At 59.3% G+C, this 19,160-nt stretch overlaps 1 protein-coding gene across 3 annotated transcripts; it reads left to right on the plus strand.

Moving 5' to 3' along the window:
- Positions 1–2,486: 2,486 nt before the first annotated feature.
- FTCD (formimidoyltransferase cyclodeaminase) lies at positions 2,487–17,479 on the plus strand. Of its 3 annotated transcripts, none has more exons than XM_026447424.2 (15): positions 2,487–2,587; positions 3,667–3,850; positions 4,944–5,072; positions 5,906–5,994; positions 6,134–6,313; positions 7,327–7,464; positions 7,603–7,734; positions 11,665–11,726; positions 12,048–12,177; positions 12,363–12,524; positions 14,381–14,424; positions 14,747–14,885; positions 16,405–16,500; positions 16,666–16,754; positions 17,246–17,479. In XM_026447424.2, the coding sequence occupies exons 1-14, from the start codon at positions 2,534–2,536 to the stop codon at positions 16,750–16,752; spliced, it is 1,626 nt and encodes a 541-aa protein (XP_026303209.1). In that variant the 5' UTR covers positions 2,487–2,533; the 3' UTR covers positions 16,753–16,754; positions 17,246–17,479. The 3 variants fall into 3 exon arrangements, with proteins under 3 accessions (XP_026303209.1, XP_026303208.1, XP_026303210.1); XM_026447423.2 differs by having other exon boundaries at positions 16,686–16,824; XM_026447425.1 differs by lacking the exons at positions 14,381–14,424; positions 17,246–17,479 and having other exon boundaries at positions 2,496–2,587; positions 16,666–16,958.
- The last annotated feature ends 1,681 nt before the right edge of the window (positions 17,480–19,160 follow it).

Below are 19,160 nucleotides of genomic sequence, written 5' to 3' on the forward strand. Positions count from 1 at the left end.
TGGGCACCAGCTCTTCCATCTGTAGACAGGAGGGCAGTGAGCTTCTGGGGGACTATTTCCTCCTGCTGGGATGGAGGTGGGCACCGGCCCAACTGAACTCAGATTCTCCTGCACACAGCTTCTGTATTCAGTCATTTACTTACCGGCCCACGATGTTTGTCTCATACTCTGGGTTAGAAAAGTGTATGGTCTGCCTGGCTCTGGAATCAGGAGCCCTGGGCCTGTCACTGGGGAGCGATGGTGGAAACCCTGGTGTGGGCATGGCTGAGATTCTTTCTCCTGTAAGTGGGGTCTCTTAGGGTCCCCAATTCAGGACCTATTTACAGCACCTGCCAGCATTTCTAATGTCTCAGTGCTGCCCCCAAGAACCAGCGCCTGCATCACGATTGGCCCCATTTCCTTCGTGTTCTCAGCTGTAGCCAAGCCCTGGCCCCGCAGCAGTTGGGTAGGAAACGTGTGCAGCTCCTGCCAGGGCCTCCCGCCCCAACCCTCTCTCCTGACAGGCGATTTGCTGGGCTGGAGGACAGGGCCAGGTCTTGGCCTTGGCACCTTCCTGGGTCACGAGTGGATGGTTCCGGTCACTCTGCTGTGGTGTGAGAATGAAGGTGTCAGCCCAGTGTGGGCAACCCTCGCAGCCAGCATGTTCCAATGCCCCGCACCTGTGGGTGTGTGCCGCTGCCGTCACAAAGTACCGCAGACCCAGCAGCTTAAACCACAGAAATTTATTCTGTCGCAGTCCTGAAGGCCCAGAGTACAAGATCAAAGCGTCCGCAGATTCTGTGTGTCTGAGGCTTCTCTGCTTTGTCCTCCTGGCCCTTTCTCTGAGTGCATCCCTGGTGCCTCTCCCTCTTCTCACCACCCTGTCCATCTCCACATCCAATCCAGTCTGCTGTGCTGGGGGCCAGGCCTTCAACAGATGGTTTCTCAAGGGGATGCAGTGCAGCCCTCAACAGACCCCATCCTCCCCTCCCGGCCTCCACAGAGCCCTGACCCCATCCTCCCCTCCCGGCCTCCACAGAGCCCTGACCCCATCCTCCCCTCCCGGCCTCCACAGAGCCGTGACCCCATCCTCCCCTCCCAGCTTCCAGACATGGAGCCCTGGCCGGGGAACTCTGTGTGCTCCCAGCCTCTGAAGGTTTCTGGGCTTACCTGGCTCCTCTCTCATCCCAGGCTTCTTGAGTAGCCACGGAGGTGGGGTCCCTAAGGCCCACATGGCTGAGGTTCCATTAAGAACTTCAAGTGGGGCTGGGCTCAGTGGCTCACACCTGTAATTCCAGCACTTTGGGAGGCCAAGGCAGGAGGATCACTTGAGCCCAGGAGTTTGAGACCAGCCTGGGCAACATGGTGAGACCTCATGTGTATTCATCTGTTTTCATGCTGCTAATAAAGACATACCCAAGACTGGGTACTTTTTAAAGAAAAAGAGGTTCAATGGACTCAACAGTTCCGCGTGGCTGGGGAGGCCTCACAATCGTGGTGGAAGGTGAAAAAGGAGCGAAGTCGTGTCTTACAAGAGGGCGTGGGCAGGGAACTGCCCTTTATAAAACCGTCAGATCTCGTGAGACTCTTCACTATCACAAGAACAGCACCGAGAACAGTCGTCCCCGTGACTTAGTGACCTCCCACCGGGTTCCTCCCATGACGTGGGGATTGTGGGAGCTACAATTCGAGATGAGATTTGGGTGGGGACACAGCCAAGCCATATCACCATGTCTACCAAAAATTGAAAAATTAGCTGGTGTAGTGGCGTGTGCCTGTGGCCCCAGCTGCTCAGAGGCTGAGGTGAAAGGATCTCTTGGCCCCGGGGGTCAAGGCTGCAGGAAGCCATGATTGTGCCACTGTACATCCAGCCTGGGTGAGAGTGAGACTTTGTCTCAGGAAAAAAAAAAAAAAAGAGAAACTAAAAGCACTGCAAGTGGGCGGTGGCTGAACGCGGAGACAGGAGTTGTCCCTTGTAAGCGTGGCCCTGGTGCTGCTGATTTCGTGGGGAGCCTCCAGTCAGGGAAGCAGCAGCTGGGGAGAGCTGTGGCCTCTCTCACCTGCCTTCCCCCACATCACACATGCCCCCTCTCGTGTGTGTCCACTCTCACACGCGGGGTGCTGCAAGCCAGGGCCTCACACCGGCCTCTCGCCCTCCACAGCCCTGGGGTCCAGGCTCCTCCAGGAACAAGCGCGGGCCAGCAGAGGGTCTCTGGGGTCACCCGCAGGGGCGCAGGGAGGCCTCGTCACGACCGGATTCCAGCCAGGCTGGCCTGATGCTCCTGGGGGTCCTCAGCACACGCCCCTTCGCCCCAGCATGCACTTCTTTCCGGGGAGCCCACACTCTGGCTGCGTGGAGCCGTCCCCTGCAGGTCCACAGCACCCGGGGTGGCTCTGCAGCGCCCACTCCGCGCCTGCACAGGGACGGTGGCCCCAGCGCCCTTTGTGACTTGCTGGTTAATGAGAAGCCGGTGGGGAGGTGCTGCCGGTGAGCAAATAAAGGCCCCGTCCTTCCGTCTGCCCAGACGGGAGCCTCAGGATCAAGGTGCTGGCCATGTCCCAGCTGGTGGAATGCGTCCCCAACTTTTCGGAGGGGAAGAACCAGGAGGTGAGGCCCTGAGGAGCTGGTCGAGCATCCAGGGCTCATGGGGCAGCTTCGGTGGCTGAGGCCCAGGCTGTGGAGGAGGCGGCGGGCTGGGTGTGGGCTCATCTTCCCAGGATGGGCGAAGCCGCTGCCCGTGGGCCCCAAGGACATCCGGTGACTGGGGGCGCCGCGCGAGTGCCTGACCAGGGGTGGGTGGAACATGACTGGTGCTTGTGGGGGCTGAGGCCTGACTGTGGCTCCAGGGGCCTTTTGGGTGCTTCTGGTGGGGGGTTGAGCCAATCTCTGGGCCTCAGAGGGCCTTGGTGCTCCACCCTGGGAACGGGGCTCCTGCCACCGACCGAAAGGGCGGCGTGAGGTCACACGGGGTTGCCCAGCGTGGCCCCCACCACCGCCACTCCATCTCCACTGGAGTTAACTTGCTGAGCCCCCACCCTGCAGCCACCAACCCCTCTGGACCCAAAATGAAGTAGGCACAGAGGGGGCAGCAGGCCCCCAGGTCCGGCCTCTCGCCCTCCACAGCCCTGAGGTCCAGGCTCTCTAGGAACAAGCGCAGGCCCCAGGGGCCACCTGGAAGGCCCCCCAGAGGGCAACACTGGGCCACAGGGGTCACCTGCAGGGGTGCAGGGAGGCCTCGTCATGCCAGGATTCTAGCCAGCACCAAGGCCCTGGGACAGGGCAAGATTTGGGGCTGAGCCCCTGCTCCCAGCCATCCTGTCACCCAGAAGGTTCCAGGCTCCTCCCCTGCTCGGGAGTTGTGGGTCCTGGCCCCTCTGTGACCTGTGGTCACCTTCTTGGTTCCCCGGTCACGCCTCTGGCATCTGTGTGTTGGGACAGAGCCTGTGAGTCTCTACGGGAGGCACTACGTGCAGCCCCTCATGGGGATCATGCTTGGGCCTGAGCGACTGTGGCCTCTGTGAGGGTTTCTGGGCGGCCACTGTGTGCAGGCACTTTTAGTGGCAGCTCAGCTTGTCAGCGAGCCCCCAAAGGCCCCCATGTGGGTGTCTGGGCACAGCCACCTCCAAGCTCCTTTTCCTTCTTTCAAACGGGGAGACTGAGGTGTGGGGGCTGGGCCTGTGTCCCAGGTGATCGAGGCCATCTCTGGAGCCATTACACAGACCCCCGGCTGCGTGCTGCTGGATGTGGACGCAGGCCCCTCCACCAACCGCACCGTGTACACCTTCGTGGGGCCGCCGGACTGCGTGGTGGAGGGGGCCCTCAACGCCGCCCGGGCAGCCTCCCAGCTCATCGACATGAGTAGGCACCAAGGTGAGGGCTCCAGGCTCTCCTGCGGCCACTGTGTGTTGGACTGTTGGGGCTGAGGCCTGTCCTGGTGTCCTGGGAGAGGGGGTAGACCCGGGGCCCAGGCTTGGAACGTGGGATCCAGTGGGGTTGACTCTGGCTCTCCTAGGAGGACCCTGGAGTGTGGGGGTCACGGTCCCCAGCCTGCCTGCATGGCTGTGCTCTGGGGGACCCCCAGGTCGCCACGCTCCTGCAGCACCAGGCCACCTCCATGGCTGGGAGGGGGGAGGGGGCCATGCTGGGAACCTGCCCACACGTCAAGGGGGCTGAGAGCCGGTCTTGGAGCAGGCACTGGTCCGGGAAGGGCTGCGTGGAAGCTGATGTGTCAACAGCCCACAAGCCAAACACCTCGGTGGGCGGGCAGGGCCAAAGGTGTGTGGACACATGGGTGCTGGCCAGGGGCTGGGCCGTGGGCCACTCATGAGAGGCCAGGGATTCACAGTGATCCCAAGGGGGGTATGGATGAGAAGCTTATCGCAAAGTGACCAGCCCTGGGCGGTGGCAGCATCAGCGGGGGAGGCTGGCATTCCCTGGGGTGGGCGCTGACCTACGGCTTGGTGTAGCCACAGTGAGGGACTCAGCTAGTGAGAAGAATGTTCTGGAAATGCAGTGTGGATTCTGGGCTTCAGGGGAGGGGGTTGGGGTGGCCAGAACGCAGCCTTGAGCGCCCACTCTTGGCCTGGTCAGGGCTTCCTGAGAGCTGAGCTTTGCAGGCCTTGGAAAGTTATTTATGTGTGTTAGGAGAGGGAGAGGTTTATCTCAGAGATGCCAGATCACCCACTCAGGATGCTGCTGGTCCTGGGCTGAGCGGCCTCTCCCACACTGCCTGGGAGGACGGTGCAGGGACATCCGTTGTCCCGGGAGGGACTGGTGCTGCTGCTGGGGCGGGGCTGGGAGCACCCAGGGCCGGCCTCCTCCCTGCGTTCAGTGTGAGCAGCTCGCTGGGTGTGTGGACTGGGGGGCTGCCCAGGCCGGAGAGGACAGAGGGTCCGAGAACCCCGTGGAGCTCCCACCCACTCCCACGCCCGGCCTCCTGCCCAGCCTCGCCATCTCTCTGCAGGGCAGCACCCCCGCATGGGGGCCCTGGACGTCTGCCCCTTCATTCCCGTGAGGGGCGTCAGCATGGACGAGTGTGTGCTCTGTGCCCAGGCCTTTGGCCAGCGGCTGGCAGAGGAGCTGGACGTGCCAGGTGAGTGTGCCCCACCCTCCTTGCTCCACTCCTGTCTCATTGGTGCGGGTTACTGGCTCCTTCTGTATCCTGTAGTTCCCTGCCCTTGGCTGCTCCTGCAAGGGCAGAGTGTTACAAAAAGCCAACAGGCAGGAGCCCAGCTCCCTCAATACGGAAATCAAGGAAATCAATGCAGCCTCCCTCAATAACGAAATCAACGAAATCAATGCAGCTTCCCTCAATAAGGAAATCAACGAAATCAAGGCAGCTTCTCTCAATGCTGAAATCAACGAAATCAGCGCAGCTTCCCTCAACACTGAAATCAACGAAATCAACACAGCTTCCCTCAATAACAAAATCAACGAAATCAAGGCAGCTTCCCTCGATACTGAAATCAACGAAATCAAGGCAGCTTCCCTCAATAACGAAATCAACGCAGCTTCCCTCAATAAGGAAATCAACGAAATCAAGGCAGCTTCCCTCAATAACGAAATCAACAAAATCAAGGCAGCTTCCCTCAATACTGAAATCAACGAAATCAAGGCAGCTTCCCTCAAGCAGCTTCCCTCAATAACGAAATCAACGTAGCTTCCCTCAATAAGGAAGTCAAGGCAGCTTCCCTCAATACTGAAATCAACGAAATCAACGCAGCTTCCCTCAATACTGAAATCAAGGCATCTCCCTCAAAACTGAAATCATCCAGCTGAAGCAGAGAACGGGCACTCCCTGGGAGAGGGTGCAGTGGGGGCCCATTTCCAGGTTTAGGCTTGAGGGAGCCCCTCCACCTGGGTCCTCCAGGAACTGAGTCCTGGACCCCCTGCTGGTCAAGGCCTGACCGCTGGGCTCTCCTGCAGTGTACCTGTATGGTGAGGCTGCCAGGACGGACAGTCGCCGGACGCTGCCGGCCATCCGGGCCGGGGAGTACGAGGCCCTCCCTGAGAAGGTGCCCCCACCCTGGGTGGTCTGGACCTGCCCCTTTGTCTTGGCGGGGGCGGCTGGGCTGGGCCCCTCCTTCCCGGGACCCTAGCGGGGCTGCTCCCTCCCGCAGGGGATGTCTCACCCCAGGGTACGCTTGCCCACAGCTCCAGCAGGCCGAGTGGGCGCCCGACTTTGGCCCCAGCTCCTTTGTCCCCAGCTGGGGGGCCACGGCCACGGGGGCGAGGAAGTTCCTCATCGCTTTCAACATCAACCTACTCAGCACGAAGGAGCAAGCCCACCGCATCGCGCTCAACCTGCGGGAGCAGGGCCGCGGCAAGGACCAGGTGACCCCTCACCAACCCCATGGAGCCCCACCCAGTCCCTCGGGAAAGGGTCAGAGGCCGAGAGCCTCAGGTGGGGCGGTCGGTGGTGGACGGGGCACCAGCCAGGCAGGGTTTGGTCTCCCACCTGCAGACCGGCCCAGCCTCCACGTCCACAGCATGTGGGGACAGTGCAGGTCGGGGCTGGAGTAAAGCTGGGGAGCTCTGGCCTCGTGGGGCTTTCCATGGAAGAAGGCAGGGCTTCCCGTCGTTAACATGGCACTATTTCCATACTGCTGGGAAACAGCGACTTCCGGAGTCCCAGGTGCCCCCCACATCCCTCCAGATGCCTTGGGAGCCCCGACACCCCTACAAACCTTCAGGTGCCCCCGGGCCTTTCCCTTCAAGTCTACATAGCAGTGGTCACCCAGTCTGAGCGTCACCCCTGCACCGATGGTATAGATACCTGGAGAAAGAGGTGGAGGGACTCTCTGTCCATCTGTTCCTCACTCAGAGACCCCAGTCCCACAGGCAGCAGAGGTGCTGGGGCCCAGCTTCCCGACCTGCAGACTCAGCACAAAAGCACAGGGGCCTCCAATTCCTGCTTTAGGCCCCAGCCAAGGGCAGAGGTCAGAGGACCCCCATGTGGACTCAGTCACCCTGAGCAGTGCAGGGCTGAGGGGATGGGGGAGCAGATGGGATGGGAGAATGGCATGGGGGTGCCTGGGGCCCCAGCCCTCAGCCTTCCCCCAACATCTAGGACGCAGCGTGGCTGGGAGGCAGGGCCTGGGCTGAGCGGGGGCCTGTCGGGGTGGGGGGTCCGGTGTCTGACCCTTGGGGGCCTCTGTTTCCCTGTGGCAAGCAAAGTCTCTCAGGCCCTCCCCGGTCAGCTCAGTGGGGGATGGAGGAGAACCACAGCACCCACCCAGGCACAGGCTCCTCCCTGTCCAGCTGGGGGACGCCAGCGCCAGGAGAGGCTGGCAGGGCCAGGCAGGATGAACTTTCTAGCCCAGCCTGGGGAATGCTTTTCTTTGCAGCCAGGACGTCTGAAGAAGGTTCAGGGCATCGGCTGGTACCTGGATGAGAAGAACCTGGCTCAGGTGTCCACCAATCTCCTGGACTTTGAGGTCACGGCGCTGCACACGGTCTACGAGGAGACCTGCCGAGAAGCACAGGTGAGCCCGGGAGCAGCCACTGCTGCTGTGACGGGGTGTGCAGATCCGTCCCATGGGCAGGGCAAGGGCCCCACATCCTCCAGCCAGGGCCGTTCTCCAGCCAGCCCCCAGGTGGTGATGCTACCTGTGCCTCGGCAGGAGCTGAGCCTCCCGGTGGTGGGCTCACAGCTGGTGGGCCTGGTGCCCCTGAAGGCTCTGCTGGATGCGGCTGCCTTCTACTGCGAGAAGGAGAATCTCTTCATCCTGGAGGAGGAGCAGCGGATCAGGCTGGTGGGCCGGGCTGCCGAGGAAGGGTGGGACGGGGCATGCGGGGAGGGCGGGGAGGCGGTGCAGCTCACACCCCTGGGGTGCAGCTTCCCTCCCCCTCCTCATTTTATTGACTTGTGTTCAGAAGGTGAGATTCACTTTTCATTTTGGAAACCTTATTGAGGTTTTTTTGTGACCTATGGTATACTCACTTGTGCAAATTCCATGGAGAGGACAGCCCCCTTTCTGCTGGGTCTTGCCTCCTGGGCCAGCTGTGCTCCCGTGGAGGGGCCTGCACCTCCTCTCAACACCTCCACAGGGGCTCCCTGCAGCCCTGGAACTGGCGGCTTACAGGTGTGTGTGCCTTCAGCTGTGGGACTTAGATCCCCGTCCATGGCGCGGCTCCTTCAGAAAGTGATTCCTTTGGTCTTGTGGACACCTGGACTTCAAGGCTCCTGGAGTCTGGGTTCCGGTGGGGCCCCAGGTCCTGCTGGGGTGTGGCAGTCTCTGCAGAGCCGCTCTCCACCTTAGTCTGTCCTTTCAGTAGAGGTCACTTTGTTTTAGGTGTGTTTTTCGAAGTAAGCACAATGCACTTGACTGGATTTTTTGGAGAGGTTTTGTGTTTTGGTGTTGGGTTTTTAACATTTGTATTTTTACTGATTTAGCTCTTGTGACTTGTGGATTCCGTCCTTGTTTAGTCTCAGGCATATTTTTTTCTATTAGATCACTGACCCAGTGATTTAGTTGTCTAGCTATAGGGACACAGTGATGCTGCAGCAGCTGTGATGTCTTCTCTGCCTCTGTCACTCCTTTTCTCTGGATTCACAGTGGTTTCCAAACCCAGCCTCTCAATCATTGGTACATTTGTGGCCTAGTCTGTTGTATTCCTGGCTGTTAACAATTTTTTTTGTGGCTTTAAATTTTGTATAATTTTTTACAGAGAAGATAGGGGTGGCCCTCCACTCCTGCCTTCCGCCCATATTTTCCAAGTGCTTGCATTTTGCCCCATTTGTGTACAATATTTTCTTCTGGACTGTTTAAAAGTTGGGTTGAAGACATTCTGCTCTTTTACCCCTAATTTATTAAGGTTGTGTTTCTTTTTTTTTTTTTTTTTTTTGAGACGGAGTCTCGCTCTGTCGCCCAGGCTGGAGTGCAGTGGCTGCATCTCAGCTCACTGCAAGCTCCGCCTCCCGGGTTTACGCCATTCTCCTGCCTCAGCCTCCGAAGTAGCTGGGACTACAGGCGCCCGCCACCTCGTCCGGCTAGTTTTTTGTATTCTTTTAGTAGAGACGGGGTTTCACCATGTTAGCCAGGATGGTCTCGATCTCCTGACCTTGTGATCCGCCCGCCTCGGCCTCCCAAAGTGCTGGGATTACAGGCTTGAGCCACCGCACCTGGTCAGGTTGTGTTTCTTAAGAACAGGGACATTCTCTTACATAACCACAGTGTAATTATCAAAATCGGGAAATTCAGCACTGATACAATCCTAGTACCTAACAATTATACCTCAGGCCATAACCAAATTGCTTCAGTGTCCCAGTGATTGCCATCATAGCAATTTCTCCTCCAATCCATGATCCAGCTCACGTAACACAGGGCACTGAGCCCACCTTTTCTCCTTTCATCCCAAAGTGTTCCTGTCTTCCTTGCCCTTCGCTGACCTTGACATATTGCAAAAGGACAGACTTTCTAAAAGCACCTCCGTGGGGACTAGTCTGATGTTGCTTGTGGCCAGAGGTAGTTGTGCATTTTTATTTTAATTTAATTTATTAGTTTGAGACAGGGTCTTTCTCTGTCACCCAGTTGGAGTACAGTGGCACAATCACAGCCCACTGCAGCCCCAAACTCCAGGGCTCGGGCGATCTTCCCACCTCAGCCTCCCAAAGTGCTGGGATTACAGGCAGCACTGCTAGGTAGACCTGGCTAATGTCATTCAAATGGGGTTTTGCTCTATTGCCCAGGCTGGTCTCAAACTCCTGGACTCGAGCAATCCACTCATGTCAGCCTCCCAAAAGTGTTGGGACGACAGGTGTGCACCACCACGCCAAGCCAGTTACTCATTTTTGGCAGGAAAAGCATAGATGGTGTTGTTTCCTCCCCACCATGCACATTTTCTCAAGGTGCCCACGTGGTCCAGTCACTTGGCCAAGGCAGCCCCTTCCTCCTGGGCCCTTCACTGCAATGTTACTGTTTCTCCGTTTTGCAATTAGTACATTGTGGGGAGTACTGGGAGGTGTTTAAAGTATTTAGTAGGTAGAGAAATACCTGTTACCTACTGCAATTCTAGTGTTTCAGGAGCCAGTGACAGTGTTCTAACGTCTTCCTGTCTCTCTAAGCAGCAGCTGTCGCTTCTCCACATTTCCTTGTCTTCTTATGTGTGAGGCCCTCTGCTTTCCAGCATGGGATTACAGGCGTAAGCCACTGCGCCCGGCTAATTTTTATATTTTCTTTTAGTAGAGATGGGGTTTCACCATCTTGGCCAGGGTGGTCTTGAACTCCTGACCTCGTGATCACCCACCTTGACCTTCCAAAGAGCTGGGATTACAGGCGTGAGCCACCGTGACCAGCCGGGTTTTGTCTTCTTTACCCGAAGGACCCCATGCCTGTGACCTGCACAGGTCTGGCTGTGCCGGTGGCTGCGTGCTGCCTCCTGGTGGTGAGGTTGCTTTGCTTTGTGCTGTGTGATTTTTTGATTGCGAGTGCATGCTCTTCGGAATTGTATCTGTGGTAGTTCTTGGTCACCTGGGTTCAAAGTTTTCTCCTCCAAGGAGGCTTTGTGCTGGTGATTGTGGACACTGCCTCAAAGCTGAGTTATTGGCTTGGAGCTCTGGAACCGCACAAGCGTGAATTTGGTGTCAGGTGAGGCCTGTAGCCCTGTCAGGGTGGCTTGTGGTTGTGGTTAGGAATTCACAGGAGATTTTTTTTTTCCCTGCTTCACCCAAAGGGAACGCAGGAACTGGGAAGTACGTCAACTGTTTCCTTTGGCGGGTGGCTGTTTCTAATTCATCCTTGGGGATGTCACTTTCCAGGGGTCTCCAGTCCGACCCCACTCTGAAGGCCCGAGACCTCCCCCACTCATGAGGGGCTGCCAGAGCGGGGCAGTTGCCCCCAGGGCGGACCCAGCTCCAGGCTGGCAGGCTGTTCCAGACTCACCTTTCTGGTCATGTCTGGTCTCCAATGATGTCCTGTCTGCTACCTGAGCCAGGCCTTTAAAACCCCCGCATCTTCCTGGGGTTTTCTGCCCAAGGAGGCTTTGCCTTGCAGCTTGCTGGTTCTGTGGCCACCGGGAGGTGCTCTCCGCCCCACCCGGCTGCTGTTCCTCTCTGTGGGGTGGGGGTCGCATAGCCAACGTGTTGTGAATGGGTTTTGCAGAGTGAATTCTAATCTTAAATGGGACTGTCACAACTTTATTTTGGATTTAGGTAAAATTCATTTTTCTGGCATACAAGTTTATGTGTGGGTGACTTAGGGCTGTTCCTCAGCTTTGAAGGACTTGTTAGATGTGAAGACTTGGTGAATTAAAATCTTGCCCGCCCCTGTCAGCCATGGGCAAGTGGTGCGGGGCGGTGGGGGAGGGGTCGAGTGGTGTGGAGTGGGGCGAGTGGTGGGGGGGGAGGGGTGGTGGGGGGGGGGGGGAGGGATGAGCAGCAGTTTGCTGTGGGGTCTCCGGCGGGCAACTCCTTTCTCTGGGCCTCGGTTTCCTCAAGGGCAACTCAGGGTGACTGTTTGCAGAATCCTGTACCGAGTGCGTGCTGGGGCGGGGCCCACCGGGCTCCTGGTGGAGCAGAGGTGGGGGGTGGGGGGTGCCAGCCACGCCCCTGCCCTGCTCCCCGCAAAAGCGCCCATGTGCGGGGGCAGGGGGCGGCTGCCGCGCGGGTGGGACCCGCGGGTTCCGAGGCTTTCCTGGTGGTGGAGACGCGCCGAGGCCGTTTCCACTCCAAGCCGCTTTTCCAGGTGGTGAGTCGGCTGGGCCTGGACTCCCTGTGTCCCTTCAACCCTAAGGAGCGGATCATCGAGTGAGCCTCTGCCCTCCCGACCTCCTCTCACCCGTCCCGGGCTCTGCCTCCCTGGCCTTGCGGGGCGCTGGGGTCCCTGCCTGGAGACCCGGCTCATCCCCCCAGCGCCTCCCTTTTGGCGCCTGCTCGGCCTGCGCCAAGTCGGGGTGTGGGGGGTGAGGGGGGCCCAGAGACCCCGGCCGGGTCCCCGCTGGTTCTCTCCCGAGTGGTCGCCTCCCCGTGGGTGCGGGTGGGCGTGGGGCCTGGGGCCGCCTGGGGCGGACTGTGCGCCCCCCACCAACCCCGGTCGGTCGGACGCGCTGAGCCGCGCCCACCCTGCAGGTACCTGGTCCCAGAGCGCGGGCCTGAGCGAGGCCTGGGCGGCAAGTCCCTGCGCGCCTTCGTGGGGGAGGTGGGTGCCCGCTCGGCGGCCCCGGGGGGCGGCTCGGTGGCGGCGGCGGCTGCAGCCATGGTGAGCTCGGGGAGGGGAGGAGCGGGAGGGTGCGGTGGGGCAGCCCCGGGTGGAGACGCGGGGGCCAAACGGGCGGGACCCCCAGGGGCAGGACCCCGCCGGGAGCACCTGGGCCCCTCGCTGTTCCTGGGGCGGTCCCGGGCTGTCTGGGGTCCCCGCGACCCGCACGTCCACCCCCCTCGCAGGGCGCGGCGCTGGGCTCCATGGTGGGCCTCATGAGCTACGGGCGGCGCCAGTTCCAGCCCCTGGACGCGACGATGCGGCGCCTGATCCCGCCCTTCCGCGAGGCCGCGGCCAAGCTCACCGCGCTGGTGGACGCCGACGCCGAGGCCTTCGCCGCCTACCTGGTGAGTGGCGGCCACAGCAGGGCACCCCGGGCCCTCCGACAGCGAACCCCCAGCTGGGGCCCCAGGGAGAAGCGGGTCAGCCTCCGGCTGGGGGAGGGGCTGGGGACCAGGAGTGGCCTGAGGGGGTCACCCCTGGCCACTGTCTGGGCCTTGACCTCCAGCACCGCCTCCACGCGGCAAGTGCACGGCCCCAGCAGGGTTTGAGGGTTTGTATCTACCCCCCACCTCCCCCAAAAAATCCAGGCGTGGTAGCTGGTGCCTGTGGTCCCAGCTACTCTGGAGGCTTAGGTGGGGGGTGGCTTGAGGCCAGGAGTTGGGGCTGCAGTGAGCCGTGATTGCACCACTGCACTCTAGCCTGGGCAACAGAATGAGACTCTGTCTCTAAAGTAAATATATGCAAAACGCAGGGATAACTTCAAATTTAGAAATTTAAAATAAGATCAATAATTGAATAAAAACCAAGTAGAGAAAAAAAGTACATAAATAAAAATGTAATCAAGAGGCAGGAAAGAAACATAAGTATGAGACGTGTGGTTTAGAGAAACATGAGTGGGGACGGTGAGACTGCGCCAGGCATCAGTGGTCACTCGAGCGTGTGGGGGGAGTGCTAGATTGGTTTATGCTGCTTGTGAGCAATGCGAAGGTAGACTTTTGAAAAACATAAGGGGATATCGTTATCGTGCACCAAATACATAAGTAATTTCCAGATGGAATAGAAAGCTGTGTTTCCCCATCACCAACACAACAAAGCCTCATGAGAAATCACGGAAAACAAAACTGACCAGGGGGGCAGGCCTCGGCTGGACACAGATGTTGCCACGTGAAGCACACCCTTGGCTGAGATCTGCCCAGGGAGACCGTGCACACCGCAAGGTCTGGCTGAGAGAGGGTGTTCGTAGTACGAGTCACAGCGTGGGGATGGCTGTCCCTGCTCCGCCTGCACCTGCTGCAGACCCTCGTGCAGATGACAGCCCGGGAGAAGGGCTGCAGCCAGGAGGCCTGGTCCGGACAACGCCCCAGCCAGTCAGGGAGACCCGGTCCGGACAACGCCCCAGCCAGTCAGGGAGACCCTGGGCATTTCTGTTCCTCGATCCCCGCTGTTGGAAAGGTCATAGGATCCAGCTCTGGCCAGGGCCCAGGGAGCGTTTTCTCCCAGCTGTGGCCGAGGGTAGGGGCTGTTGATGATGACTTTCTGGTGGAGATTTGGCTGAATCTTCCAAGATGAAGGGAGCACATTCCCCACTGACCGCCCCTCTGCTGGGGCTCTGGCCACAGCGGATGTGAGCAGGGCTTGGTGGGTCCCCGTGCTCCGTCTCACCCTAGGTGGTTGATGTGTGGCCCCAGCCATGCTCGGCCACATGGGGTGGGTCTGAGGAGCTGAGTGCCTTTGGGTGATGCCACACGTGTGAGCACCTAGGGAAGGCCAGTGCCTGTGGCCGGGGCAGCAATGCGAGGGGCTTTGCGGTTTGCTTTTATGCCCAGGCTTGAGGGTGGTGCAGCCGCTTGTGTTGGAGACACAGGCCCAGAGCCACTCCTGCCCTATAGGTTCTAAGCGCTCAGGGGACCTCCTAGGCCCTCAGGCTCCTCATCTGAGAATAAGAGCCCTGAGGGAGCTACCTGCCCCTCCTCACATCCCTGGGCTCTTACCATCTGTTGTGTGCCCCTGACCACGCCCTACCCCACTTCACTAGGTCTGATGCCAAGGGCTGTAAACCACTGACCCAGCGGAAGCTTGGTTCCTAGAGAACTCGTCCCTGCCTGGGACACGGTCCTAGCTACGGCCCGTTATGGGAGCTCAGAGGGCATGCTGCTCCCCCAACGGTCCGTCACCCAGTGGTTCTGTCTCTCTCTGGCAGGAAGCAGTGAGGCTGCCGAAGAACACACCTGAGGAAAAGGACAGGTGAGCCTGGAGGGCCAGCCGCGCCGGGGGCCTCTGTGTATGGGGAGTTGGCAGCCAGGATCCTGGGTACCTGGGCGCTGTGATGGTGCATGGTCGGCCTGGGCGTGCTGGGTACCTGGGCGCTGTGATGGGGTGTGGTCGGCCTGGGCGTGCTGGGTACCTGGGCGCTGTGACGGGGCGTGGTCGGCCTGGGCGTGCTGGGTGTTTGGGATTGACTTCCCGTTGCCCGCTTCTGCGCCTGCTCAGCCTTGTTGGGGTGCAGTGTGACTCCTGCCTGCCTGTGTGTGCCCCTGTGCCCAGGCTCTCCTCTTGTTCCTCCCAGGCGCACAGCAGCCCTGCAGGAGGGGCTGAGGCGGGCGGTCTCTGTGCCGCTGACACTGGCGGAGACGGTGGCCTCGTTATGGCCGGCACTGCAAGAACTGGCCCAGTGTGGGAACCTGGCCTGCCGGTCAGACCTCCAGGTAGGGGGGCCTGGGGGACCCCAGGTCTGCTGCAGAGCAGGAAGCAGCTGTTGGGGTTCAGTCACTGGAGAGCACGGTGGTTTGCTGGCTGAGCCAGGTGGGAAGATCTCACTTCACGGGCAGTTCCCGGGGCTTTTGTCTTCTCCAGCAGGGCCGGGGTATCCACTGCCTTCTAAAATCTCGCCCACGGTCGCACCACAGACAGGCAGAGACCCAAATGTGTCTGCAGAGCCCATCCTGACCACCGTATACACTGCTCCACCTCCCCCAGAGGTCCCTGTACCACCCCACCCTCTTGTTCTAGAAAACACCTACATCAGGCCAGGCACAGTGGCTCATGCCTGTGGTCCCAGCACTTTGGGAGGCTGAGGCAGGAGGATCATTTGAGTAGAGGAGGTCGAGACCAGCCTGGGCAACATAGTGGGGCATGTGTGTACAATAGACAAGTATGAGCCGCGCACGGTGGTGCCTGTGGTCGCAGTTACTTGGGAGGCTGAGGCAGGAGAATTGCTTGAGCACAGGAGGTCGAGGCTGCAGTGAGCTGTGATCACACCGCTGCACTCCAGCCTTGGTGACAGAGCAAGACCCTGTGTCAACAACAACAAACAAAACACAGGAAAGCACGCAAGGTAGCTCCTGGAAGTAGACGCATCACACTGATGGGCCACAGCCGGGCAGAGGCTCCCGGACAAGGAACATCTATCTCATGGGCTCGGCACTTTCTGCAGCCGCCCTGAGACCTCATGGTTTTTGGGGTCTTTATGGGAAAGACACCAGTTTTCAGCGTCTGGTCCCAGAGAAGTGTCCTCTCAATTCCCGGGAAGTGGCCCTGGGCAGTCAGCCTGAAGCTGCCTCCAGGGGCCCTCCAGGGGATGACTTTGCCTCTAGAACTGTGGTCCCAGCTCCTAGAGTGGCAGACAGCCTCCAGCGCGGCTGCGCCGGGCCTCCTGCGGGGCTGAGCCCTGCTTGGATAAGAGGAAGTTTCGTTTTCTTTTCCTTTTTTTTTTGAGATGGAGTCTCGCTCTGTCGCCCAGGCTGGAGTGCAGTGGCCGGATCTCAGCTCACTACAAGCTCCGCCTCCCGGGTTTACGCCATTCTCCTGCCTCAGCCTCCTGAGTAGCTGGGACTACAGGCGCCGCCACCTCGCCCGGCTAGTTTTTTTGTATTTTTTAGTAGAGACGGGGTTTCACCGTGTTAGCCAGGATGGTCTCGATTTCCTGACGTCGTGATCCGCCCATCTTGGCCTCCCAAAGTGGTGGGATTACAGGTTTGAGCCACCACGCCGGGCCGTTTTTTGTATTTTTTAGTAGAGGCGGTGGAAGTTTCATTTTGTAAGCTCAGTGGTGGAAGAAACCAGGAGCCGTGCTGAGCTTGTCGCCCCGGAGGCAGCTCCCCTCTGTGGGGTGAGAGCGGGGGCTGCGCTGGGCTCCTTGTGGTGAGGGGGAGCTCGTCAGGCAGAGACACTCTGAGCAGTTTGCTCAGCCTTAATCCATGGAGGGGCTCCCTGGGGTCCCTGCAGGTGGCAGCCAAAGCCCTGGAGATGGGCGTGTTTGGCGCATATTTCAACGTGCTTGTCAACCTGAGGGACGTCACAGACGAGGCATTTAAGGACCAGGTGAGCAGGAGGCAGGTGTGGTGCCCGGATCCCATGTGGGGCCTGGATTCACAGCCTCAGGGTGATTGCTGACTGTCCATGGGCAGCGGGGGTCAGAGGTTGCTGCCTAGCAAGCCAGGCTGAGACTGGAACTCCTGGGCCCTCTTCCCCCCGCGTGTCTGTCAGATCCACCATCGCATCTCCAGTCTCCTGCAGGAAGCCAAGACCCAGGCTGCGCTGGTGCTGGACTGCCTGGAGACCCGGCAGGAGTGACGGTGCCGGAGGCCTCTCGGGGCTCTGCGGCCCCTCCCTCGCCCATCCCCAGAGGGCAGAGCTGTGACCTGGGTCGGGACACAGCTTGTTCGTGTGGGGCCCGGAGGACAGGTGGGTGGGCAGCGGGGCATCTCCCGGGAATGGAGGTGCTGGTAGGAACAGGAGACCCCTTAGTCCCATGTGATCTCCAGTAAAGTCTTAGCACCAAACCTGTGTTGTGTGTTTGCGGTTTTGGGGGCAGGGCTGAGAGCTGAGCTGTGGGTCTTGGGGCAGGAGCAGGACACATGGTCAGTGGGCCACGGGAGCTCGGGTTGGAGGGAATGGGGCCGCAGTGTGAGGAGACAGACCTCAGCACCAGGGTCTCCAGAAGCCTAGTGCAGCTGCCCAAGTGGGCAGGGTCACAGGTATTTGGAGCACTTGGGGTTCAGTGCAGGTCCCTGGGCCGCGAGGCCCCTCATCTGACGGAAAGGGGCCCTGGCTGTGCATGGGACAGAAACCCTGGGGACGGCAGGACTTTCGATGCTGGAAGGAGAGCCTTGCTTCCCAGGTGCAGCTCCCAGCGGGTCCGGACAGTCCCACAGAGCACGGTACTGGCCCCGTCCTCAGTTCCCGTCCACCCTTCAACTGGCAGTTCCCTGGGGGACTTTTCCTCCCTGCCTCAGCTCCCTGCCGGGCCAGCCTCCTGCCTCCAGAGAAGTTACTCGTTAAAAAATAATTTAAAAAATCACTATACCCTCAAATTACTTCCAGATGGACTATTACATGTGATAGACAAAGTATGAATGTATTTGTTAGACAGCAATGCAGGGTGTTAAAAAAGATTACTATGTCCTTGAGTGAGGCAGAAAACTCAAATGCCTTATTGGAGAGATTGCCCATTCTGAAAATAGAACACACTTGTTCCTGGAAAAAGATGTTGCCACCCAAGACAAACGACAAGAATCCTACAGGGAGAAAAAGCACCCAAGGTGCGTGTGGGCACAGGGTCAGCATCACTCAGCATGAAAAATTCCTACACATCCGGCAGGCAGGGGGCGCCAGGGAGGGGAGACTGGTGAGGAGACAGTAGTGTTGGGCTGGTGAGGGGACATTTGTGAGGGGACATTGGTGAGAGGACATTTGTGGCGATATTGGTGTTGGGCTGGTGAGGGGACATTTGTGAGGGGATATTGGTGTTGGGATGGTGAGGGGACACTGGTGAGGGGACATTGGTGGGGGGACATTGGTGTTGGCACAGTGAGGGGACATTGGTGAGGGGGCATTGGGGGCATTGGTGTGGGGACACTGGTGGTGGGACGGTGAGGGGGCATTGGTGAGGGGGTACTGGTGAGGGGACATTGGGGCATTGGTGTGGGGACACTGGGGTTGGGACGGTGAGGGGGCATTGGTGTGGGGACACGGGTTGGTGAGGGGACATTTGTGTGGGATGTTGGTGTGGTATAATTGGTGAAGGGCCAGTGGTGAGGGGCAGTTGCTGGGTGGAGCTGTAGGGTGGAGCCTGTGGGTAGCTGGAAGTCCCTTCTAGTGGGACTGATGTTCCTGCCCTGCAGGGTCCAAGGCTGCACGCACAGGAGCTGGCACCAAGGAGGGGAGCATCTTCTCCCTGCAGAGGCCCTGGGCAGCTCCTGTGGGCAGAGCTTGTACAACTACAGGGGCCTCTGCCTCCCTCCACCTGAGAAACCTGCGATGTTGACCTGGAGCACAGAGATCTGAGGACTGACACTCAGGGCGCAGGGGCTTAGCGCAACAGGCAGGCCTCTTCTGCGTCTGTTGCAGGCATTTGAATACATTTTTGTGGGATGGGAAGAGGAGGAGAGGAAGAGAAAATAACTGATGTCCTGTCCTGGAGCTGGAGGCTGTGTGGTCAGATGACGGAGAAGTGGAGTATGAAGAAAACAGTGAGTCTTCTCAAAGAACAACAAAGGTTCGGGCTTTCCGGAGTGAACTGCATTCCGCCAGTTTCACATGTTGACTCTTAACCCTAAACCCCAACCCCAACCCCAACCCCAACCCCAGACCTCTGGATGTGACCTTGTTAGGAAATGCGGTCCTTGCAGATTCAGTGAGCTCAGGTGAGATCATCCCAGAGCAGGCAGAGCCCAGTCCAGTGTGACTTAGGTGAGCTCATCCTGGAACAGGATGAGCCGTGGTCCAGTGCGACTCGGGTGAGCTCGTCTTGGAACAGGCTGAGCCCTGGTCCAGTGCGACTCGGGTGAGCTCGTCTTGGAACAGGCTGAGCCCTGGTCCAGTGCGACTCGGGTGAGCTCGTCTTGGAACAGGCTGAGCCCTGGTCCAGTGCGACTCGGGTGAGCTCGTCTTGCAACAGGCTGAGCCCTGGTCCAGTGTGACTCAGATGAATGAATCTTAGAATAGGCTGAGCCTTGGTCCAGTGTGACTTGAGTGAGCTC

This window comes from Piliocolobus tephrosceles, chromosome 19, assembly GCF_002776525.5.
Source record: "Piliocolobus tephrosceles isolate RC106 chromosome 19, ASM277652v3, whole genome shotgun sequence".
Lineage (NCBI taxonomy): Eukaryota > Metazoa > Chordata > Mammalia > Primates > Cercopithecidae > Piliocolobus > Piliocolobus tephrosceles.

Coding starts and splice junctions, on each gene's coding strand:
- FTCD (XM_026447423.2), top strand. CDS start 2,534: ATGTCCCAGCTGGTGGAATGCGTCCCCAACTTTTCGGAGGGGAAGAAC. Junction 5,073..5,905: donor AGAGGAGCTGGACGTGCCAG/GTGAGTGTGCCC, acceptor GCTCTCCTGCAG/TGTACCTGTATGGTGAGGCT. Junction 16,825..17,245: donor AGGGCAGAGCTGTGACCTGG/GTCGGGACACAG, acceptor TGCATGGGACAG/AAACCCTGGGGACGGCAGGA.